The following is a 25,510-nucleotide window of genomic DNA, read 5'->3' as shown; positions in this document are numbered from 1 at the left end:
AGAGTGATCATTGCTTCTGGTTTTGTGGGTATTTTGCAAGGTAAGTTCTGTCCTTCTTTACTCATCTCTTTTTTATGCCATATTATTTGTATATGTGTAGAAGGGATGGTATTCTTGAATAGAAAAGTAAGGAATATTTTAAGATTTTGGCAATTATAAGAAAATCTCACCATAGTATATCCTTAAAAGTAAAAAATATATTTTTTCTTTTTTATGCATGTGTTGTCTAGACATGAATGTACATTTATATGCACTACAACTTTTTTGTATTGTCTTGTTTACTGAAAGGACAGCAGGCACTCCTTAACCTGATTTTTCCTTCTTTATGGCTCAGGCACAGTTAAAGTTCTTGCACATTTTCAATGCCTGCTGCTTCTCCATTCCTGATGCCATCCCCACATGTCTTTCCTCCCCTCTTCATTCAGGTTCACCACCATCCAGATCCCATCAAAATTCTCATAAATGCTACTGTTCTGAAACTGTTGCTCTGAAACTGTCCTGCCACTCTGTCATTGTAATGACACCACTCTGTCACTCTGTCCATGGTACTAAAGATATGCACTAAATATACACCTTGGTGTTTGAGTCACTTATTCTCATGTGGATCACTTTATTTTTTTGTGCACAATCTTTTAGATTTTTCCACTTTTGAAGTTTCCTACAGACTTCACAGGTAGGTTTGCTGTTGTTTAGTAGCTTATGTTTAAAGTAATATGCTTTTAGGAATTATTAAATGTTATTTGTACTTCTAGTTCTGTTAAATGTTGAAGTTGCATATGTTTTAGAATTTTACTGTATCTGACTTCCTTTATTGAATTCAGAAGTATAGAATGATGCATAGATGTAGAAAATGTGTTTTAATCTGCTTTACATGAAGGCAGATTGGAAAGAAGTTTCTAGCAGTGATAACATTAAAAAAGAATAAATGATTTCTACACATTTTAAAGAGGATTATGCTTTATTTCTCACAGCTGAACAAAATAATAAAAACAAATATGTTTACCTTTGGTGGAATTTTGAACTCAGGACAGTGAATCACTGTACAAATTTTATCTTATAGCCTGCCATTTAGGCATAGTTTAACAATAATGTTAATGGAACAGATATTCTTAAATTCCTTTTAAATTAATTGATTTATAGCTTTTTTATTTTACTGTCTCTAAACAAATGTGAATATTTATGTATATGCACTATGCAATTAGTAATTTGTAAATTGTACAATAAATAAGCTGGTTAAGTTTGCAGATGATAGCAAATACAAGGATTACAAACCACGTAGTATCAGCTAAATTGGGTAGCATAGACTTGGACAGATCTTCTTCATCTTCTTTCAGCTGCTCCCTTTAGGGGTCACCACAGCAGATCATCTTTTTCCATATCTTCCTGTCCTCTGCATCTTGCTCCATTACACCCACCACCTTCATGCCCCCTCTCACCACATCCATAAACCTTCTCTTAGGCCTTCCTCTTTTCCTCTTACCTGGCAGCTCCATCCTTAGCATCCTTCTTCCAATATACTCAGCATCTCTCCTCTGCACATGTCCAAACCAATGCAATCTCGCCTCTCTGACTTTGTCTCCCAACTGTCCAACCTGAGCTGATCCTCTAATGTCCTCATTTCTAATCCTGTCCATCCTCGTCACACCCAATGCAAATCTTAACATCTTTAACTCTTGCCACCTCCAGCTCTGTCTCCTGCTTTCTGGTCAGTGCCACCTTCTCCAGCCCATATAACATACCTGGTCTCACTATTGTCCTGATGACCTTCCCTTTCACTCTTGCTGATACCCGTCTGTCACAAATCACTCCTGACACTCTTCTCCACCCATTCCACGCTGCCTGCACTCTCTTTTTCACCTCTCTTCCACAATCCCCATTACTCTGTACTGTTGATCCCAAGTATTTAAACTCATCCACCTTCGCCAACTCTACTCCCTGCATCCTCCCCATTCCACTGACCTCCCTCTCATTCACACACATGTATTCTGTCTTGTTCCACTGACCTTCATTCCTCTCCTCTCTAGAGCATATCTCCACCTCTCCAGGGTCTCCTCGACCTGCTCCCTACCATCGCTAAGATCACAATGCCATGAGCAAACATCATAGTCCACTGGGACTGCTGTCTAATCTCGTCTGTCAACCTGTCCATCACCATTGCAAAGAAAAAAGGCTTGATTGATCTGACAAATCAAATTTAATATAAGGAAATGTATTACATATAGGAAGTAAAAATGTAATTATATATATATATATGGTTGAATAGTTTTACTGTCAAATAATGCAGAGTATCTGACACGTGTTTTGCCCTAATTCTGGGCTCATCAGGCGTACACACTCACTGCACCCCCCTCTTGGGAATCGAACCTCGGACGTCAGCGGCGAAGCCTCTTAAGTTGCGCCACGGCATGTGGTTCGTTTATTTGACAGCATGTAGATCGGGGTAATTACATTCATGGCATTCGTAGTCTAAATCACAATCTGATTGTATGGGTGGTTACCTACCAGGTAACGCTTGTGGTTGATCTTCAAGGGCACCGTGGCGGATGTTTGCCGACTTGCAGACCAAATAACAAAAAATAGAGCTTCAGCGCTCTCGCGTACAGGGACTTCCATTGCAATAATCAGTCCTCTCAAAACGTCACAGGGTCTGGCATGCAGCTCGTTCCGGTATCCTGGCAGAAGCCGTCCTTCTTTTTGTCGGTGCTTCCTTTATACCGGTACTTCCAGATGGTGTGGCGTTAAGTGCCCTTGCCGGGCAGCCTTTCGGAGCTGTGGGGGAAATGGAGAAACACGACAAGGTCAGCAGTAGTAACCCCTCTTGTCTCGGTGGGCTATTGTTTACCTTTTCCTGGCCCATACAGGAGTCCTCCAACGCCCATGCGTGACAATATATATATTATAAGACAAACTAAAGCAAAAACAAATTCACAAAGTGCTGAATAACAGAAACACAGGCTATAGCTTTCTCTTATATTGAAAATACTACTCAGTTGACCAGGTCTGTCTTTGAGGTGCTCCGTCTTCCGGCTTGGTTCAGACCAAACTGAGATGCCTCCTTCCGAGGATGCATGGCTTTATCAGACCTAGCCCAGAAAAGGCAGAGTCAGTTGCCCTCACTGGATGTCTTCTTGGAGATGTGAAGGTAGAGACAGGTGGTAATGTTAGTGAGAGCGCCCCCACTTGTCCAAGAGTGGCGTTACATACCTCTGATAAGCCCAGAAGGTGACCCTTCAATGCAAATTGTCACGCATGTGTGTTGGAGGATCTCTTAATGTTCTCTATTAAGGTATGTAATAACCTGCCAGGAGAAGATGGGGCACTATTGCTAACAATGTCTTCTCCTTCTCTCCCCACAGCACTGAGAAGCCGAGCTTTATTTTGTCATTGGGAGCCCAAAGACAAGGGCAATAATGCCTAAGGAGCATTTTCTTTTGTTCTCAACTTTCTGTTAGTTAAACTGGATGACCCGATTGACACTCCAAAGTTATTTTGGCGAGCCTGTCATTCCTGCATTTGTCCACAGAGTATACAGGGTGGTCTAGATCTAATTATGCAATTTTCATTACGCTATAACTTATTAAGTTTATTACTCCGAGCCTGTATCCAACTGAATGGAGGACAAGTGGGGCATTACATGGAAAATCAGTGAATTAATTCAATGTAAGTCCATTTTTGTTTATTACAAGATATTTCGAACAATTATTTGGTCTTGTATTGTTTTCCTGCATTGCATTAAAAGTTGCATAATTAGATCTGGACCGCCCTATATATATTGCATGTTATTTATACTTGATATTGTATTAATGTTAACTTGTCTGAAGAGACATGTAAGTAAGAATTTCATTGTACAGAGTGCATAGGACAATACACTTGAACTTGGAGAGATAGAGGTCAGTTTTATCACAGAGATATATTCTGCATTGTTGCTTGCTATCTTTCCAACCTATACTCTTCATTATCCATTTTATTTATTTCACTTTTTATGCAGATACAATAACAGTTTCAGTGCACACTATACACATAACTGTTTCACAACTCTGGAATCAAAATTTTCAACCAGTCATCAGTATCAGTTAAGCAGATAGGTGGTTCTAACTTAATCTGATGGGAGTATTATATGAGTGTGTCCTATGAAGGGTCCGCCACCCTGATAGGAACGTGGTTCTTGTTTCACACCCAGTGCTGCTTGGGGCTGGCTTCAAGATCCTCCTCCCAAAAAACATGTTGCAATAAGCATACATTGAAAATATACAAAAGAGCAGATAGACTTAGATGTAATTTTTGTACAATCCTTACTTTAGAGTCTTTTAAACAATACTAAATTCATATATTGTATAATGAAGTGTGCAGTTTCTATTTCTGCTTCATTAATTATCACTTTTTTCTCTTTTTAAGGAGGACATGTCTACCAACCAGTATTCTCAGCTGTTTTATCTTATTTGCCTTTGTGCGTTCAGGTATTTTTATCTTGTACTTTCTCCCACTTGTCTCAAGAAGTGCCACTCAAGCTAAATGCAGTTCTCTTTGTATGTGTCTATCTTTGCTGTCTGTTTACATAAATACATAAACAGACAGATAAGTAAATTTATACACACATACACACACACACGCACACTGTGGTCTGAACATACACCAGAATGCCTAAAAAGGAAGAAGATTTAGGAAGAATGAAATCTTTGCACTTATAGTCACAGAGCAGCATTAATGCAGGTGTATTGTCATTACAACAACAACATTTATTTATATAGCACATTTTCATACAAAAAGTAGCTCAAAGTGCTTTACATAATGAAGAAAAGAAAAATAAAAGACAAAATAAGAAATTAAAATAAGACAACATTAGTTAACATAGAAAAGGAGTAAGGTCCGATGGCCAGGGTGGACAGAAAAAACAAAAAAAAAACTCCAGAAAGCTGGAGAAAAAAATAAAATCTGTAGGGGTTCCAGGCCACAAGACCACCCAGTCCCCTCTGGGCATTCTACCTAACATAAATGAAATAGTCCTCTTTGTAGTTAGGGTTCTCACGGAGTCACTTGATGCTGATGGTCATACAGACTTCTGGCTTTTAATCCATCCATCATTTTTGGAACATCATGGTACTTAGAGTAGATGGTGGTGGTGCAAGCCACCACCAAAAGGACACCAGAAAAGGAAACAGAAGAGAGAGTAGGGGTTAGTACAGATTTTAGAGCCACCATGAATGGTTATTATAATGAATTGGATATACAGAGTATCAGGATTAAATTACAGTGAAGTTATGAGAAGGCCATGTTAAAATAATGTGTTTTCAGCAGTTTTTTAAAGTGCTCCACTGTATTAGCCTGGTGAATTCCTATTGGCAGGCTATTCCAGATTTTAGGTGCATAACAGCAGAAGGCCGCCTCACCACTTCTTTTAAGTTTTGCTCTTGGAATTCTAAGGAGACACTCAGTTGAGGATCTGAGGTTGCGATTTGGAATATAAGACGTCAGACATTCCGATATATAAGATGGGGCGAGATTATTTAAGGCTTTATAAACCATAAGCAAAATTTTAAAGTCAATCCTGAATGACACAGGTAACCAGTGTAGTGACATCAAAACTGGAGAGATGTGCTCGGATTTTCTTTTCCTGGTAAGGATTCTAGCAGCTGCATTCTGCACTCGTTGCAAACGATTGATATCTTTTTTGGGTAGTCCTGAGAGGAGTGCGTTACAGTAATCTAGTCGACTGAAAACAAACGCGTGAACTAATTTCTCAGCATCTTTAAATGATATAAGAGGTCTAACTTTTGCTATGTTTCTTAAGTGAAAAAATGCTGTCCTAGTGATCTGATTAATATGCAATTTAAAATTTAGATTACAGTCAACAGTTACCCCTAAGTTTTTTACCTCCGGCTTGACTTTTAGTCCTAATGCTTCCAGTTTATTTCTAATAGCCTCATTGTATCCATTATTGCCAATTACCAAGATTTCAGTTTTCTCTTTATTTAACTTGAGACAGTTACTATTCATCCATTCTGAGATACAAGTTAGACATTGTGTTAGTGAATCAAGAGATTCGGGGTCATCAGGCGCTATTGATAAATACAGCTGTGTGTCATCAGCATAGCTGTGGTAGCTCATGTTGTGCCCTGAGATAATCTGACCTAACGGAAGCATGTAGATTGAGAAGAGCAGCGGACCCAGGATAGAGCCTTGTGGAACACCATATAGGATATCATGTGTCTTTGAGTTGTAATTACCACAACTAACAAAGAATTTTCTCCCTGCCAGGTAGGATTCAAACCAATTTAAGACACTGCCAGAGAGGCCCACCCACTGACTAAGGCGATTCTTAAGAATGTTATGATCAATGGTGTCAAATGCGGCACTCAGATCTAAGAGGATGAGAACAGATAAATGACCTCTGTCTGCATTTACCCGCAAGTCATTTACTACTTTAACGAGTGCAGTTTCTGTGCTGTGATTTGTTCTAAAACCTGACTGAAATTTATCAAGAATAGCATGCTTATTAAGGTGCTCATTTAACTGCATAATGACTGCCTTCTCTAGAATTTTACTTAAGAAAGGCAGGTTAGAGATGGGTCTATAATTTTCAAGAGCAGAGGGGTCGAGGTTATTTTTCTTTTCTTTTAGTATAAAGCAGCCCCCATAGTGTTTCTGGACAAATCTCTGCTGACTAATTCATTGGCTGAAAATCCTCAGCATTAGTGTGTCAGAGAGAAGACGTGCAGCATTGTTCAAAATGGCACTCAGTTTTGTTTTAATTCTCTCCTTCAATAATTAGGATTATTGGTTTGTCATCATTGACTTTTTAAATAAAAATGATCAGTTGTTCAACAGACCCTTCAGTTCATCTATCCATTCAACCACTTTAATCCTGTGCAGGGTCACAGGGAACCAGTAGCTGAACCCAGCAATCAGTGGGCGCAAGGCAGGAACAATCCTTCCTAGACAGGGTACTAGTCAATCACAAATAGAACTCACTCAAGCACCAAGGCTAATTTCATAATGCCTATTCACCTAACGTACATGTCTTTGAACTGTGGAATGAAACCGGAGCAACCACAGTAAACCCACATGAACACTGGAAGAACATGCAGACTCCAGTGGTAGTGGCAGTGGTAGCGGTGCTGCCTCGCAGTTAGGAGAACCGGGTTCGCTTCCCGGGTTCTCCCTGCATGGAGTTTGCATGTTCTCCCTGTGTCTGCGTGGGTTTCCTTTGGGTGCTCCGGTTTCCTCCCACAGTCCAAAGACATACAGGAGAGGTGCATTGGCGATCCTAAATTGTCCTTAGTGTGTGCTTGGTGTGTGGGTGTGTGTGTGTGTGCCCTGCGATGGGCTGGCACCCTGCCCAGGGATTTGTTCCTGCCTTGCGCCGTGTTGGCTGGGATTGGCTCCAGCAGACCCCCATGACCCTGTGTTAGGATATAGCGGGTTGGCTAATGGATGGATATTTGTAGCCAGCAACCTCAAAATCGCATAAAATGGCACTCCACCTACCTGTATTATCGATCCCCATCTTATTAACTTTGACCCCTCGTATCCCATTAGGAGGTGAATCCCAGGGTTCAGTTTAAGTGGCATTCACAAATTGAAGTCCTTCTAATAATTTGTGCTAAAGATACCTGTTGCATTCAGATGCCATTTCTTGGATTCTCATTTTCCATAGAAATGACGGATTTGGGGTCTAGAGTGCCACAAATGGGGAAGGTGGCACACCCCAAAGAGCTCAACTATTCAAGGCAAGTCATCTGTGAGGGTTTTTTTTCTCATACTGGTGAGTCAGGAAGAGCCAGATGACAAAAAAACTGAAGTGTTTGAAGGTAATTTTTATGAAAACAAAAAAGCTTGCAATTGTTGGTAACAAATTTCAAAATGTAGATATCTAACATTGTAAAATCTAATATCAAATTTCAAAAAGCTGAAATCAAATTTGAAAGTAATGACATCAAATTTAGAACAGAAGATACTAGGGGGCTCCGCCCCCTGCTCGCTTCGCTCGCCAACCCCTGGTGTTGTGAAATTACAAAGAGCGTGATGTATGAATGAGATATAGCATAGTGTGAAGGTGTAGATGACGCATATAGGAAGCAAATAAAGTTGTGCATGTCCAAAAACGGGCTCAGAGAGGTAGATGCTAACTTACTCACTGTTAATATAGAGCCTTTTCTGCGCTTGAACGGTTAATAGTGCCTCATTGTAATGAGATCCACCTATGCTGCATAGTGTGAATTGTGTTTGGTCCCGTTATCCGAGCGGTATCGTTTTGTACCCGTGATCGTGAATTCATGACTTGTTTGTTCTTAAGCATGAGAAATATGGATAAGTAATAAGGAGGATCGTACTCACTGTTAATATGGAGCCTTTTCTGCGGTTGAACGGTTAATAGTGCCTCATTGTAATGAGATCTACCTATGCTGCATAGTGTGAACGTGTTGAGATGATGTATGTTTAATACGGACAGTTCATTTAAAAATGGGGCTTTGTGTGTCATTTGTTATTTATGTTACTGTGGTCGTGGGTCTGAATCGTCGTTTTTGTGTACGTTTCGTGTGCTAGGTCCGTAGTCTGTCCCGTTTCGTGTCCAATGGGCTTTGTGTGGTGCTCGCGGCTTCTTTTTTTTGTGTGCTAGGGGCTTGTTGAATCCTCCTCTTTGTGTGTGTTTTTTATTTTACGTTGCATTCCATCCGGTTCCCGTTGCTTGCAGGGGTGGGGGGGGGGGGGGGTGGGGGATTTGTGGGGCACCTGTGCAGTACGTCTTTTGCGGCCACGGCCCATTGCCGGATGTCCCTGCGTCCATCCGGTTTAGCATTCTCGGTTGCTTGCAGGGGGGGGGGGGGGGTGGGGGGGGGGGGGGCCGGATGTCCCTGCGTCCATCCGGTTTAGCATTCTCGGTTGCTTGCAGGGGGGGGGGGGGGATTTGTGGGGCGCCTGTGCAGTACGTCTTTTGCGGCCACGGCCCATTGCCGGATGTCCCTGCGTCCATCCGGTTTAGCATTCTCGGTTAGTAATGTGGATTGGCATTTTTTCATTTTCATCTCCAAAAAAGAAGTGATTAGGTGCCAACGGGGTCCGTGTACTTTTTGGTATTTGAAATTTCATTTCAGAAAATATCATTTAAAAAAGAAAAAGAGACACTTATTTGATCTGGCTCTGTTTGCTGGCAGAGGTCTGTTCTGTGTGACATTTGTATGTCCTCGCTATATCTGTCTGGACGTCCTAGTAAAGTACCCCAGTTTCTTCCCACATCCTGAAAATATCGATTTTAGTCAGTGACTCTCAGTGTGAGTGTGCTGTGTGTTGGATGTGCTGCCAATTGATATTTTAAAATTGTGTTCTAATGTAGATTGGCACAGGGGATCTCCTAATAATATTCATTGCAGTTTATGCATATACTGTCATTTCACATTTCATTACAGTTTCATTTTGAAAGTGCTAATGATTGTAGTGTTGAATCATTTGATCATTTTTCCTTTTTTTCTGTATCTTTAGTTGCACACAAGTCTTTGGATATCAGAGTATCATCTCTGTGAATAATGGAGGCCTCCTTGGAGAATGGAAGTTTATTGAGAAGTGTCCTAAAGGATGGTTTGCTCGTGGATTCAGTTTGAAGGTACTCACATCCAAGTTTTTGTCACATTTCAACTGTCAGCACGCACAGATTTTAGAGTGTTGAAGAGAAGTGCAGAGATAGAGGGAAGATGATGGTGGTGGATTTGTGTGAAAGGCTTGGAGCTCCGTAAAAAACATATCACTTACAGCACAATTTTGGATACATGTTCAGCGCCTTCTGAAAGTATTCAGTCCCCTTCACTTCTTTCACATTTTGTAATGTTGCATTTATCAATTATTTTTTTCCCACATTAAGCAGCACTCATTTCCACTGAAAATCTGTATTGCTCATGAGCCATTAACAATAAAATTTTGAAAATTAAAAGAGCTTCTCACTTATGTTTTGTGTAGGAATCAACTTTGGCACAAATGTTTCTTCTAAAATTCCCTAGGAGAAATACTGTAGTTTTAGATAAAAAGGAGACATGAAATACAGTTGGAGTAAAAGGAGTCAAAATGGAGAGTTTCGTTTGAAAACTGTGTTATATTTTGTGAGATCTCTTTCTAGTCTTTATATTTTTAACGTTTTAATAGACTGATGCCTCTATCCAAGATGACTTACAGCATTTCAGGTGTGATTGGTTACATTTATATTGTTTTTCTAATTGGAGCGCAGGAAGGGGAAGTGACTTACTGATGGTCACACAGTGGCTCAGCAGCCACAATCTCAGGGTTTGAAGTCCAAAGTCTTAAGCAGTATGCCACCCTGCCAGCCTGCCTACAGTTTTGAAATCATAGTAAAGGGTTTTATTAACACAAATAACTGTCCACACATTTCATCATTTATTACTGACCAAGTCAAGTCAAGTCAAGTTGGGGAGCATGCACTGGTACAGTGCGTTGCCACACCCACTACACGGCGAAACAACTCGGGATCCCAGTTTGCAACCCCCCAGGCAGACACGCGGTCCAGTCCCACCCTACAGAAATGACCCTCTATCTGCCACAGCCAGGTATTACGTGGGCAACCCCTTGGCCTGGTCCAGCCACTCAGGTCCCCAACAATGAGAATCTTATGAGCTGGATCACCCTCAGGGAAACGCACCACATGCCCATAGTGCCGTAACTGATGCTCCCTCACAATGCAGGTCATGTGCCTCATTCGGGACTCCGTGAGCAACACAAAGTCAAACCAACGGTACCCAAGGATTTTCCGGAGAGACACAGTACTGAAGGAGTCCAGTCTTCATCTCAGATCACTGGATAGCGTTCATGTCTCGCAACCATATAGCAAGACAGGAAGCACCAGGACTCTAAAGCCTTGGACCTTCATCCTTTTGCATAGATATCAGGAGCGCCACACACCCCTTTCCAGTGACCTCATGACCCTCCATGCTCTCCCAATCCATCTACTGACTTCATAGGAAGAGTCACCAGAGTCACATGAATGTCACTGCCAAGGTAAGTAAACCTCTCGATGAGGTCAACACTCTCCCTGCAGACAGACACACTGCTGATGGCTGTGCACAAGAGGTCATTAAATGCCTGGATCTTTGGTTTTTATCAGAACACTCGCAAGCCCAGACACTCAGACTCCTCACTCAGTCTCTCGAGCGTCCCGATCAGAGCCTCCATTGACTCTGTGAAGACCACAGCATCGTCAGCAAAGTCAAGATCCGTGAATCTTTCTTCACCAACAGACACCCCACAGCTGCTGGACCCCACGACCTTGCCCAACACCCAGTCCATACAGACATTGAACAGAGTAGGAGCAGAACACACCCCTGACGAACCCCAGAATCAACTCGGAAAAACGCAGAGGTCCTGCCTACACTCTGCACAGCACTCACAATACCAGTGTACAGGCCAGCCATGATATCCAGCAACCTCGAGGGGATCCTGCAAACCCTCAGGACGTCCCACAGGGCAGCTTGATCAATTGAGTCGAACGCTTTGTGAAAATTGAATGTGGTTATTACTGACCACACAATACAAATACTTTCAGATTGCGAACTACTTAGAAAATCTGAGCCTCTTGTGTGACTTAGCTGAGATCTCTGCTGAAACTCTAGAGGAGACCCAGGGGAAGTTTTTCTTAGGAGAAGAATCTGAAGAGCGTGAGACCAAAGAAAATGTCTCCAATTTATTTCTGTCAGACCTTATTGTCATCTAGGAGAAACCAAAAAGATATTATTGTTTGATTTTTCATTCCTATGGGAATATATACCAGATTGACAAAGTGAAATCAGGATTTCAGAAATGTTTGGAAATGTATTAAAAATAGAAAAACTGTGAATAATGTCAGTCTTAAGAGGACAGGGAAGAAGATGAATAACTATACATGCTAACACATGTAATAACTGCAGTATAATAGCTATTTGCTATTACATACAGGGTGGCCTATATTTATGTATATGATGTTTCACAGGCTGTAGCATTTAAATTACTATGTGAAAAGTATTGAAAATGGCATCACTGTGTAGCCTGAGAATGGGAGTAACAATGTGCTGGACCAGGCAGCCCCTGCTGTGTTCGAATACAGAATGGTGGCGAATCGATTATCGCTATAGCAGCACGTACATTGTGTGTATTTATAGTCCGCAATAAACAACTATGCGGTGGTGAAACGGATGATGGCAGTTGAGTTTGGAGGCAGTGGCCCTTGTGTGCTAACCATTGCAAGAATAAACACAAAATTCGACATCAGCGGTACTGTTTTATAAGCAAAGGAAGAAGGTAGGCCAGTAGCGTAGTGTGGGTGTCAGCCGCCCGGGGCGGAGGAAAATTCCGCCGCCCCCTTATTTAGGTATGGGTCATATTTTTACAAGATATTATTATTATTTATTGTGAAATTTTGCCGCCCCCTAAAAGTGCTGCCCGGGGCGGGCCGCCCTTGCCCCCACTACGCTACGCCACTGAGGTAGGCCCAGGAGTGTGTGCACCGATGCCAACACAACTCTTGTGGAGGATGCCTTTCAAAGTTGGGTTCTTCTTCAGGCATGTATCGATCTGGATGGCGCATTGGTGGACCACGCCATGGAGAACAGGGGATGAAATAACATTTAAGGTTCTTAATGTTCATGTACCATTATGTTACTTGATAATAATATTGGTAGTTTCCTGACAATAATACATTTTCAGTCATATACATGAATATGGGCCATCCTGTATATTCTTAATATTATACAAAATTGAAACAAAATAATAAACAAACATTGCTATTTTAATAAAAGTCATAATATTACATAAAAAAGGCAAAACCAAACCAAAAACAGAATTAAAAACAGAATAGAAAAACTTATATTTAGATAACATCAAAAAGACTAAATAAAAAAATAATAAATTTGAGACAGAGCAACAAAACTGGCTGAACTACAAGAAAATTGATCAGAAAGACAGTACAGATAAGGAGAAAATGTGGAGAGGTCAGCAGAGGGTCCCTCCATGGACTATTACTGGAGCAAATCACTTGAGAAAGGTAGAAAGTGGAGGCCCCTCTTGATTAGAAATACTTGCTGACCATGGCGTGGAAAAGCAGTGATGTGTTGTGTATTTGGTCAGACATGACAGTAAGAATTTCACAGTTCTCTATACATCTGAGAGCAAATTTCAATTTGAACTTCTTTCACATGAGTGGCATTCAGTCAGTCAGTCAGTCATTTTCTAACCCACTTAGTCTTTACCAAGGTCATGGGGGGTGCTGGAGCCTATCTGAGCTTGCATAGGGCGCAAGGCAGGAACAAACCCTGGACAGTGTGCCAGTTTATAACAGGGTGAACACATACACACACACATCCACACGCTAGATCCAATTTAGGTTTGCCAGTTCACCTAACCTGCATGTCCTTGGACACGCCAGCACCTGGAGGAAATCCATGCAGACAAGAGGAGAACATGCAAACTCTACACAGAGAGGATGCAAACCCTGGCCTCTTTACTACAAGGCAGTAGCGCTACCACTGCACCACCATGAGTTACATTCAATCTAATAAATTTGTAAGCCTTTCTGACATGTCTTCACTTTGTCATTAAGGGTTATTGAGTACAGATTGACGGGCGAATATGGCAAATGTATCCATTTAAATACTTAAATCTACAATACAATAAAGTGTGCACAGTGTGAAAGGGTCTGAATACTTTCTGAATCCACCATATGAAGTAAGCTTATGGAACTAAATTTGAAGGGATTGCAGATACTAAGTAGGCAGCAAAAGATATTTATAAACAATAGGGTAATCTTTAACACCGGGTGAACCCTTGGAAAATTTAGTGCTACCTGCAGACAACTGCATGGCATGGTAAAAAAATGCAACATGGGGTTGCTGACCTATAGAGAGGAAACTATAGAAAAGCATTTTGAAATTTATATTGACACAACCATCTATGCAATGAATAGGAGCAACTTATCCAAATTAATAAGAGGATAAGTAAGTATCTGTGTGTCCATCTGGTTGCAATATTGGATGATAGAGCACTGAATGGAATACGCCTGTATTGAACATCTTCAGCAACCACTAATTCATTAAAGACTATTAAATCATTGCCTGGCAGGTAAGGGTTTTACCTTTATTCAGTAGAATTACCTTTCACCAACCTCTAATATGTCAAAAACTATTAAATTGTTGTCTGTTTTTTACCTTTCTTTGGAAGAATTACATGTAAACAAATGCAGGCATTATTCTACAAAAAAAATGTTTCCTTTGGTCCTTTTTTCCCAGCAGAAAAATCAATAGAGTCTCACTGCTGAAACTCCAGAGCTCCATTCCATTGCCAAGCCCATCATCACAAATCCAATGACCTATAGAGGACTTTGCATTACATATCACTATTGCTGTGTGACACGGCCAATTATTTGCATCTTTCTCAACACGCCCATTTAAAGGTGTGCATCGTTCTCATAAAACATCCTTAAACTATAATGGGGTAATGGCAACTATCAAGAAGGCATGTCTTATAGTAGGTGTATCATGATGTTGGTTTGTTGTGTAGAACTTTTTGTTTGTAAATCAAGCAACACAAAAAAGCAATCCAACTGGCTGTTAAGTGTAGTTGCTGAGGTCTGCAGCCTGACCCAACACATGCTCATTGTTGAACTAAACTTTTATTTATTTGTGCCTCAGTCATCCATCTTGGTACTCGTTACAATGTTATACCTAGTGGCCTTTTTTCTTGGCTATGTGAGGCTGTGTCGTGACTTTGGCATTTCTAGGATGGCTTAAGCCCATACAGGATTTCCTGTTAGATTCATAAACTACAAAGTTGTACTAGTTAGGTGGAATGGCTACTCTAAATTTACTTAGTTATAAAAGGATGTGTCTGTGTCCATCCAGTTGCAATGTCTTTTCCACTCCAACAGATGGTGTATCACAAACGATTTTAGTAATAAAATGCATTTAATTTGTCATTCCAACACATTGCACCTCACAAACATTTGTAGTAATAAAATGCATTGCATTGGTCATTCCATTAAATGATGCATCACAGACATTAACACTGCTTTTATGAATCCCATACCAAATGGCATAGCACAAAGACAATGCATTGCATGATACAATGGAAACATTAAAGCTGAGGTCTGAGCGCGTTATTTAGATTCCAACATGTCTTAGATGGGGCGCATTGCTTCTACTGTAAAAACTGTTAAATAAATAGAAGGGTTATTTCCTGCATTGGACTGAAGGCTCATCTTTCCTTTGTTGCTATTGCTGCTGGAACAGAATCCATCTTACCATCTAATAAAAGAGGTGGGATCAGGAAATCGATGGATTGATTGATTTTTAGCATTTCTCTCATCTATATAAAAAAGCAAAATGAACATAATTTGTGATGTAGGATTGTCATTTTATTCTTCATTCATTACAACTCCCTAGGTTGACTCTGGTGAAGGATTATTGGATGACACAGCACTGAATGGAATACAATTGCATTGTACACCTTCACCAACCTCTAATATGTCAAAAACTATTGAATCGTTGTCTGGAAAGTAAGTTTTTTACCTTTCTTTGGAAGAATTACATTTAAACAAATGCAGACATTGTGTATGTATATAGATCTTTGTTTTTGTCCCGAAAAAAAATGTTTCAAACCTTTATGCCGATTAGTCAGAATGTAAAACCATTACCCCTAAAAGGGTATAGGGACAGCTATGGGTTGAAATAGTTCATGGAGGAGGGATGTCTGGGCTTGAAAATAAAAATGCTGAGGACTTAGAACACACAGCAGTCAAGATTTTCATTTTAAAGTAACATTTTAGCATAGGTGCTTACCAGTACTTGCCGGCACTGAACCAATGGATTCTTGCTCTGTGGCAGTGCTGCAACCCAGGGTTGCTGCCATCTACCAGACTGAGGGAGACAATGCCCTGTGTATGCTGTCTCCCCCTGTCCTTCTATTTCTCTTACTGTTGTGGCCACCAGGGTGCACTCCAGCCCCCCAAACACCTGACACAAAGGCTTGGACACCGGTATAAAAACACAAAGAGAGTTTTACTTGTGCGAAACTCTTCCCTTAAGCGTTTCCCACGCCACATCCACAAGTACAGAAATGCACAGTAATACTCCACAATACAGTACTTTGCTAATCTGTCTTCTTCTTTTCTCTCTGTCCTGGTCACTGCCTCCACTCCTCCATGTAAGCTTTGTCCTCCTTCCTCCCAACTCTGGCTCTGAGAAAAGTGTCAGGCAGGGGAGGCAGAAAGCACTTCCGGTGTTCCGAAGCTGTAGTTCAGAAACACTTCTGGGTGAGGTGAGATCCCATTAAAGTAGGGCTCCCCAGTCTCTGCAGAACCCTTTGGCAGCACCCACAAAATTCAACAGAGTTGAACCGACAAACCCCAACTCCTATGATGCCCTGTGGGAAACAACGGCACCGCTGCAACCGACGGGGGCTGCCATTTAGCATTCTGAGGAAGACAATGCCCTGTGCATGCTGTCTTCTCCTGTCCTTTCATCTCAAGGGCGTCCCAGCCGAGTAAGGATGCTGGCCATCCCTCATGCTGTCCTTAGAAGGATGGCTTGCTGTTGCTTCACAGCTTATGTGTTTGGAAGCTGTTCATAATTACAAAGTCTCAAATTATTTCTAAAATGCTCACTACAGGGGGGAAAAACAGCCAAACCCTGGCTAGTCTCAACAAGGAAAAACATTGAATCTTTAAAAATAGAAAGGTGTATTGTTCAAAAAAGCATTGTAACAAAAGGAGTTGCCTGAAAAGGCAGAGGCAATCCTGGCACCTCAATATACAATTCAGCAGGTGGAGTCAAAAACAGAGCAAAAGGTTAAAAAAATGTAAAAATATTCACAAGAAAGCACAGAAATCACAAAAAACACTCATCAAAGCCTGTACATTCAATGAACTGCAAGGAACTGTGGGTTTTCCTCAGTCTTTATAGGGCTGAGGGCAGTTTCTTGCAGTGAAGGGCAGTTGACCACCCACAAAACACAAGGAATATAGCAGAAGATACTTTCTATCTATTATAAAAAGAAATCCTGTCCCCTGTCCTGATAGTCTACGATACGTGATCTTTCTCGGAAGATAATTTAAAGACCCGCGAGATGAAAGAGACCTGCCACGGTGCGTCTCACGGGAACATAGAACGAGAGTCTTGCAAGACACACCCTACTTACAAGCAATATCAAAAAAAACAAATCAGTAGTGTAAAGGCAGTCATGCAGCGCACACAGCTCCAGGGCTCAGTGCATATAAAGTGTATCAGGTCAATACGGTAGAAATGAATAGGGTAGAAATGAAATGAATAGGGTAGAAATGAAACGTCGACAATTAAACGAAGAAGAAAGAAAAACACGGAGAAAAGAGACTCAAATGTGTTGGACAGAAAAAAGAGCAAAAAAGAATAATCGAGGTGCAAATTCAGAAAATAAGGAAAGTAATTATCAGCCCAGAACAAGTGGAATTGAAAAAAAAAGCACGTCCTATCCGGCTCAGAATTAAATGACAGTGAGTAAAAGACAAAGTAGAACTTCATAGAGACGTTTACAAACGTTGGCGCTAAACACATGCAGAGGTTAGAGACTATGAGACCAGTGAAATTAGAAAGGCTCAAAAAAAAAAAAAAAAAAACGTTGGCGCTATACACATGTGGAGAAAGTTAAAGGATATGAAAGTAGGAAAATTTGAAAATATAAAAAAGTAAAGATTGCAGTAGTGCAAACAAACAAACTGCCTCATTTAACTATGCACCAGTCTAACTTTGGTTTTGCACAATAATTACTACACTATTGCACGTTGACACGTAATTCTACTTTATTCACATAATTTTACTTATTTATTATGTTCTACTATACTGTTATCTTTCGATCTATGACTTTTTGTTAATCTAACTGATATTCTTCTAACTTTGCACAGTTTTTGATAAGCGGATCAGGATGCATTTCACTGCGTGTTGTCCTTTATGCATGTGACAGATAAAGAATCTTAAGAATTTCAAAAACGGAGTTTACCGCACATGCATTTATTTGTTACTTTGTTAATGTATATATATTTATCTGTCTGCTTATTTAAAAACATAAATTTACACCAGGAGTCAAAAACGTTCTGTCTAGCCCTTGTACAAAAACCTAGACAAAAGCTAGGGTATCACCTTGGTAACCCCATGTACTTTTGGAAATGTGAGAGGAAAATAGCACAACTTTACAGACAGGAGTCCAATGCAGAACTCTACTTACTTTGTTACTTTGTAAAAAAAAATTTATGATGATGTCGATCGTTTTGTCTGTGCTGAAATTCCAAACAGAGAAACCTATCCTGACCTCATTAAAAAGATTCAGCATATTGGGACTCGCAAGATTACAAATATTGTTTTTACAGAAGTTCTGAAATAAAAGTGAAACTAATGAAATAGCAACAATTCAAAGAAAAAACAATCTTAAAAGAGTGTATCCAGAAAACCAAATACGGGGGTTGGCGAGCGAAGCGAGCAGGGGGCGAAGCCCCCTAGTGATATAAAGAAACTAAATGAACAGCAATTTGTATGTAAAAAATAAACACAACAGACATAAATGGGACAATTAAACCCCTGCCAGCGGGAGCCCTGTCTGAAATATATCAATATGTCAGGTATGCATTTTTTTATAGGCTCCTCTGCAGCTGGCTCTGATGCCGCTGTTCTCATGCTGTCAGACAGAAGGTAAATACGGGTTTCAGGGTTGGAGATTCCACAAGAATGCCCCATAAACTCATCGCTACAAGTCAGATAATTGAGAAAAAGCAAAGCTAGCCGACTTCTCTGAGTTGTGATATAACACTAACCTTTCACCTTAGTAAATTAAATAAATTACAAAATACAATATGGTCAACCAGAAATGTAATTTTTGTGGTCGAATTGCATTTGCAGAAAAGTTATAAATATTTGATATGTTTAGCTTGCTCTGTATTTTTAAAAAAAAAAACAAGTTATCTTAACAAATTACAAATCAAAAACAACTTTGAGTTTCTCCAAATAGTCCAACCAGAAGTTCACATGAATGCACTAAAGTGGGAAGGTGAAGCATCACAAGACGGAGCTGTAAAAACTCCGACAGCAGGCAAACACAACATGAAGCTGCTTATTTGCATGTTAGAACGCCAGTTCATACTCTCGGTGAATTGTCCCCAGTCTGATACAACTTTATGTATATTTAAACAAAAGAAAACTATTTTCACTTTGAAATGTGCGAAAAACACATTTATAATGTGTCGCTGCTAGGTAATAATAGTGTGGCAACTATAGGACAGTCCTGATGATTTATAATGTGTCGCTGCTAGGTAATAATAGTGTGGCAACTATAGGAGAGTCCTGATGATTGAACATGCTGGGTGTATAAATGACAGCCACCCATTAAGCTTTAACAGGGAGCACTGTATTCTGCAGGTTTCAGGAATTTTGTGCTACATTTTTTAAACATGGAAAGAATACAGAAAGAGACATTCAGAGTAGGAAATAAATACAGTAGGAGCCCCGTGCAGAAGATGATGACTACTGTGGAATATGGCCGGCCGTTCATCCTGGCCAATACCCCCAGGCCACTAGATGGAGCCCTCCTTGCAATGTGGAGATGCCCCGAATTCCAGCAGGGCATCATGGACTATGGAGTTTTAATACACGGCCCTGCTGGATAACGTCGGGGTCGCCAGGGAACGCTGCAGGGAGACACAGCGACATTTATTTTCCATACAGTCCGGAAGTAAATTCCAGTCACATGGTTGGAAGAAATAAAGTGCTGATGAAGAAAAGAAGTTTTTACCTGACCCAGAAGTGGTAGAAGTCACATGGACTGAGGAACAGAAACACTTCCGGGTCAGGGACTATAAAAGGACCATGGGAAATCCCAGATGGCGAGCTGAGTTGGGAGGCAGGGTGGCTAAGCGTCTGGGAGAGTGGAGGATTGGTTATTGTTATTTGATTATTGATTTATTATTGAGTATAGTGGAGTGGTGGTGCTTTGTGCACTTTATTATTATAATAAATATTCATCTTTGGACTTTTACCTGGTGTCTGACGTCTGGTCTGAGGGTTCAAGGGGTCGACAGTGCCTCTAACTGTTACACTACGTTATTGGTAAATATCACAGACAGAGAGTTACAATAAGACAATGGGAGAATGAACTGAGGCATCGGCCATGCAACATGATGAGGGAACAGCTATGGCTAGCTTGTGGTGTATATTTGTAATTTTATGAGGCATTTCCTATAGCCCACACCCACAGAAAAAATCAGTAGAGTTTTGCTGCAGAAGTTCCATTAATGAGCCAGTCAAGTCTTATACTTTCAATGACATTTACCAGACTTTGCATTACATATCACTGGTGTTGAGCGATACAGCCATTTATTTGCATCTTTTTCAATATGTTCATTTCAAGGTGTACCTTGTGTAGTGTTCTCATTAAACATCCTTAATCTGTGGTGGTTTTGGGAGCATTAACTTACTCAGGGGTAATGGTGACTTTCAAGAAGGCATGTCTTGTAGCAGGCGTATCATAATATTGGTGTGTTGTGTTGCACAGTTTGCTCGGTAAGTCATGTGACATAAGCACTCAGTCTGATTGGCTCTTGGATCACTGAGGACCAGAGATCTGCAGCCTGGCCGAATACACACTAATTGTTAAACTAAACTAGTTCATTCTATCTTGGTATATATTGTAATGTTACATCAAGTGTCCCTTTTTTTGGCTATGTGAGGCTGTGCAGTAGCTTTGGCATTTCTAGGGTGGCTTAACCCACCACCAGATTTTCTGTGGTACTATGATTTTAACCACATAATGCAAAAATGTACATGTTAGATGGATTGGTTACTCCAAATTTACTCAGAAAGAACCTATGGATGCTCATGAGTGTGTTGTATGGTGGACCATTCATTCTTGGTCCTGCTTTAGTTTCCTTTACTCTCTTAACTATAATGTGTCATAACAAAGAAATTTAAATTGCTGTGAATTTTGTCCTGTTCATGATCATTGTTTTAAACTTATACCAACCAAGAAGGTGCATACGCTTGACATTTGTTTTTTCTTTTCAGATGGGGATCATGGACAAAGTCACGATGGTGCCACAGCGGTTTCCTTAGAGGTTTTGTTTTGCAAGTACAGCCACCTCAAGGATATGGTGATGACACAGCAGCTAACAATATCATGTTCACATGTTCGAATTATGAAATCCTTCTAGGCCTAGGAGGAAATCGGGGAAACTGGGGGATTCAAAGCAATTTCTGTGGGACAGGCATCTGCGGCATACAAACAAGGCAGGAGTCTCCACAAGGCTTCCTGAACGATGACACTGCTCTAAATGATGTCCGCTTTTACTGCTGTCACGATGATGATGTGCACTAAAATATCAAGTGTGTGTTAAAGGTGACACAGCACTTCTTAAAATGAATGCAGCTTTTAAATGTTAGAAAATGATAAAAGTATGTGAAAAATATATGGCTAGTAAGACTCAAAAATAATCCCTCAATTTATGCATTTTTTCATTTTAAATACGCATCAATGGGGACAAGATTAAAACAGCTATTATTAAGCCAAATATTTTTTAGGAAACGAGCTTTACCTGCATGTAACAGTATATCACATGATGGCAATATGCTTCTATTTTGCACTATTGTGAATCTTGATATTTGCAAAATAAAGAGAAAAATATGCCTAATTTGTCAATGTTCAATGATATTGTATAAAAATTAATTTGCCACGAGAAACATAACAAGGGTATCAAAATAGAAATTTGCTATCTCACGCCATTTTAATCCTAAAGGAAATGAATACTCCACCCAAAAATGAGATTTTATTCTATGCATATGTTAATTACCTCATGTAGTTTGTAGTGATGGCTGTGAAAAATTTGTAATCTCATGTTTACATGCAGAATGGAGATAAAAAGTTATTTACTAATCTGCACCCCCCCCCACTTTTTAATTTGCTATATATTGCCTTTGATTCCTTTGATTTTAAGATACATGATTCATTTTCTCCCTTTGTGGATTATATACATATATATATATTCACGGCATTCGTAGTCTGTGTCACAATCTGATTGTATGGGTGGTTACCTACCAGGTAACGCTTGTGGTTGGCCAGCAATCTGCTAACATCCACCACGGTGCCCTCAGTTTGTGAGGAGCAGATCATAGAATGGTTGAAAAATAGTTTACTGTCAAATAAATGCAAAGAGTACACGACACTTGTTTCGCCCTCATTCTGGGCTCATCAGGTGTACACACTCCACTGCACTCCTTCGCGGGAATCTATGATCTGCTCCTCACAAACTGAGGGCACCGTGGCAGATGTTAGCAGATTGCTGGCCAACCACAAGCGTTACCTGGTAGGTAACCACCCATACAATCAGATTGTGACACAGACTACGAATGCCGTGAATGTAATTACCCTGATCTACATGCTGTCAAATAAACGAACCACACGGCGTGGCGCAACGTTAGGGGCATCGCCTCTGGTGCTGACGTCCGAGGTTCGATTCCCGAGAGGGAGTGCAGTGGAGTGTGTACACCTGATGAGCCCAGAATGAGGGCGAAACATGTGTCTTGTACTCTTTGCATTTATTTGACAGTAAACTATTTTTCAACCATATATATATATATATATATATATATATATATATATATATATATATATATATATATATATATATATATATATATATATATATATATATATATACCTGTATATATATATATATATATTGTAAAAGGAATAGACCTCGACACATTTAAAAAAGGTTTGGGGCAGCCACCCGTATATTATTCCTGACTGCAAAAGATTCTTGTTAAATACAGAGATGTTCTCTATAGCGAGTCCAAAACAGAACTGATGATGGTTTGTCAAGATGGCGGTTTTAATGGACAGGACAGGAAATGATATAAGGGAACCAGAAGTGATGTTCTTCATTAGTCAGAGTAGGTGCCGGAAGAGATAATCTTCTAGGCACCGGAACCAGAAGTGATGTCATCTGTTTTAAATTAGACAGGTTTTCCCGCGGCTGGTCTGTAGAGATAACAGCAGAAGGTTTGGTGCACCCCGGGTCCGGGAGAAACTAAAAGATAGTTATAGAACATGTTCTAACTTGTCACAGTGAGACAAGGCTGAACTTGGTCGCTTCAAAGACATCTTTTTACCTTTTTTCGAAAAATGTCAGAGTGCAACAGTAAATTGCGAGTTAACATCAAGTTTCTTGTGAAACTGAAGAAATCCATGACAGAAACTTTTCAATTATTGACTGAAGTTTACGGGTGAAGAGTACATGTCCTGTACACGTGTTATTGAATAGCACAAATTCTCAAAGGGACGCATTTTTTGTCGGTAGAGGTTGTGAAAGCAAAAATGATGCAGATCCTCAATAATCTTTCAGAAAATGATCTGCATGATTTGTTTGAATGTTGGTAGCCTCGTATGCAGTTGTGTATCAACTCAGAAAGGATAATACTTAATTGGGTTGATGCCCTTTTTCGGCCCTGTCTCCTGGTATCACTTCCACTTCCATTCTCTTGAGACTGTGATGGAGACATAGAAAACCTTCTTGCGACGGCACGTATGGATGTGACATCCTGGAGGAGCTGGACTACCTGTGCAACTAGGACACTAGCAAAATACAAAGCTAGACAAGAAGTAGTCAAGAAGGATAAGGAGAGAGCAATTGTCTGGCCACCATTCCCTTTTTGAGGGTTGTCTTGCTGTTGCCTCTCTAGTGCACCAGTTGTCACTTTCATTTGCACCAATTCAGGTGAAGTTAATTCACAGTTTCTTAGGCTTCCTAACTGGACAGGTTGATATCCCTGAGGCTTAATTGACTTGGTGTTAGACTGGGATGATTAATTATTCCCTTAATTTGTTTGAGCAGTGTCATATATGCATACACAAATACAAGCAATACACAGGTAATATGTATTGGTTGTGTATTTATTTCATCCCCAGTGGCTTGCCTTTGCTCTGAAGAAAGGAAGATTTTGAATTTATATTGATATGCCTTGTTAATCCCCAAGGAGAAAATATCTTTTCACATGACCATTGGAGGTCAGGAGCACAGGGTAAGCCATTTTATAGCATCCCTGGAGCAATTTTCAGGTCTTGGGCCCAAATGAGATAATCCATTCTGGCAGCGATTGGATTTGATCCGGCAACCTTCCAGATTCTAGTACACTTGGGAAGAAAGACTCTGGAAACATACTAGGATGACGTGGGCATCTCACTCAACAAAATATGATCAGGAGCTAGTGAACACATTGCACATTCTTACTTTTCAGTTTTCAGAGGAGAAATACTTTCTTCCCACCACACCCAGTACGTGCAGCATAACAGTTTCCTCCTTTGTTAAATCACATTACTCCACAGTAAATGAGTAAATGGAATTCCAAAAGCAATAGCATGCTGTCCACTTGCAAAATATATTTCACATTAATATTTTAGAGTTACGCTTTCAAACATGCATAGGGCATAGATAGATAGATAGATAGATAGATAGATAGATAGATAGATAGATAGATAGATAGATAGATAGATAGATAGATAGATAGATAGATAGATAGATAGATAGATAGATAGATGAAGCTTACCAATAAAAATAATCCATGTTTTTTATTCTACATAATTGCTACATGAATATCTCCACAGTCTACCCTTACTTTCTCTGTCATCCAATTCAGATTGCCATAAACTCACACATTCGTTTACCAACAGGATTAAAAATCTACAAGTCTACAAACTGGGTCTGCTACCATAATTACCTGTGCCATAAACATCAGAATATAACTTCTTTTCCCTCTGAACTTTTTCAGATTCTTGTAAATATTCCTGATGACATGAAATACACTGAGTCTAATGATATGTGAGAGAAGGAAATTAATAACCAGGGCATGATTCTTGTGTGACAAGAAATGTAGTGACAGCGTGTAGGGTCATAACAAAAATAGGCAACAGAAACACAAGGGCAAGACAGAAATCAGTAGCCAAAGGCAGAAAGGAGATCAGAACGGCAAAAACAAAACCTGACACTAGGGCCTATTTGTTGAAACTAATTAAGTTTTGTTTATCCAGCCTAGAAATGAAGTGTTACAGAGTTGCCACCATATTTTATTGTCACTTCCAATGATGTGATTGATATGATAATTGCAGTAATGTGATGCTTCCTGTCACATTCTGTAAGCAGCAAGTGAGATGGGAAAAAAAATAAACTTTGTTAAAATATGTCAAAGTGACTAGAGAATCTTCAAAAAAGAAACTGCACTATAAAAAAAAACTATATAATAATGTTTTAATCATACATCTGACCTAGATGTCACAGGTGTCTGGTCACACTTATAGGTAATCTAACTTAGACACCATTAAAATATCTGACTACGCCACCCAGTTTTATTAAGAGACTGGGAACTCCTGAAATTTACCAATAATAGCACACAGGTTTCTTTAAATTGGGCGGTGAGTAAACACACAATGAAAGACACAACAGTAATTTCAGAAAAAGGCAACAGTAAGTTCTATTGTA

The 25,510-nt window shown here is 40.0% G+C and overlaps 1 protein-coding gene across 1 annotated transcript; it reads left to right on the top strand.

Annotated features, from left to right (window-relative positions):
• LOC114653147 (vitelline membrane outer layer protein 1 homolog) lies at positions 1–21,923 on the top strand. Its single transcript, XM_028803312.2, has 6 exons — positions 1–40; positions 637–673; positions 4,396–4,457; positions 9,478–9,598; positions 15,408–15,520; positions 21,045–21,923. The coding sequence occupies exons 3-6, from the start codon at positions 4,402–4,404 to the stop codon at positions 21,352–21,354; spliced, it is 600 nt and encodes a 199-aa protein (XP_028659145.2). The 5' UTR covers positions 1–40; positions 637–673; positions 4,396–4,401; the 3' UTR covers positions 21,355–21,923.
• Positions 21,924–25,510: the final 3,587 nt, after the last annotated feature.

Source organism: Erpetoichthys calabaricus, chromosome 6, assembly GCF_900747795.2.
Source record: "Erpetoichthys calabaricus chromosome 6, fErpCal1.3, whole genome shotgun sequence".
In the NCBI taxonomy this organism is placed as follows: Eukaryota; Metazoa; Chordata; class Cladistia; order Polypteriformes; family Polypteridae; genus Erpetoichthys; species Erpetoichthys calabaricus.
Note: the sequence above shows the minus strand (reverse complement) of the source record. Positions and strands in the feature narration are given on the sequence as shown.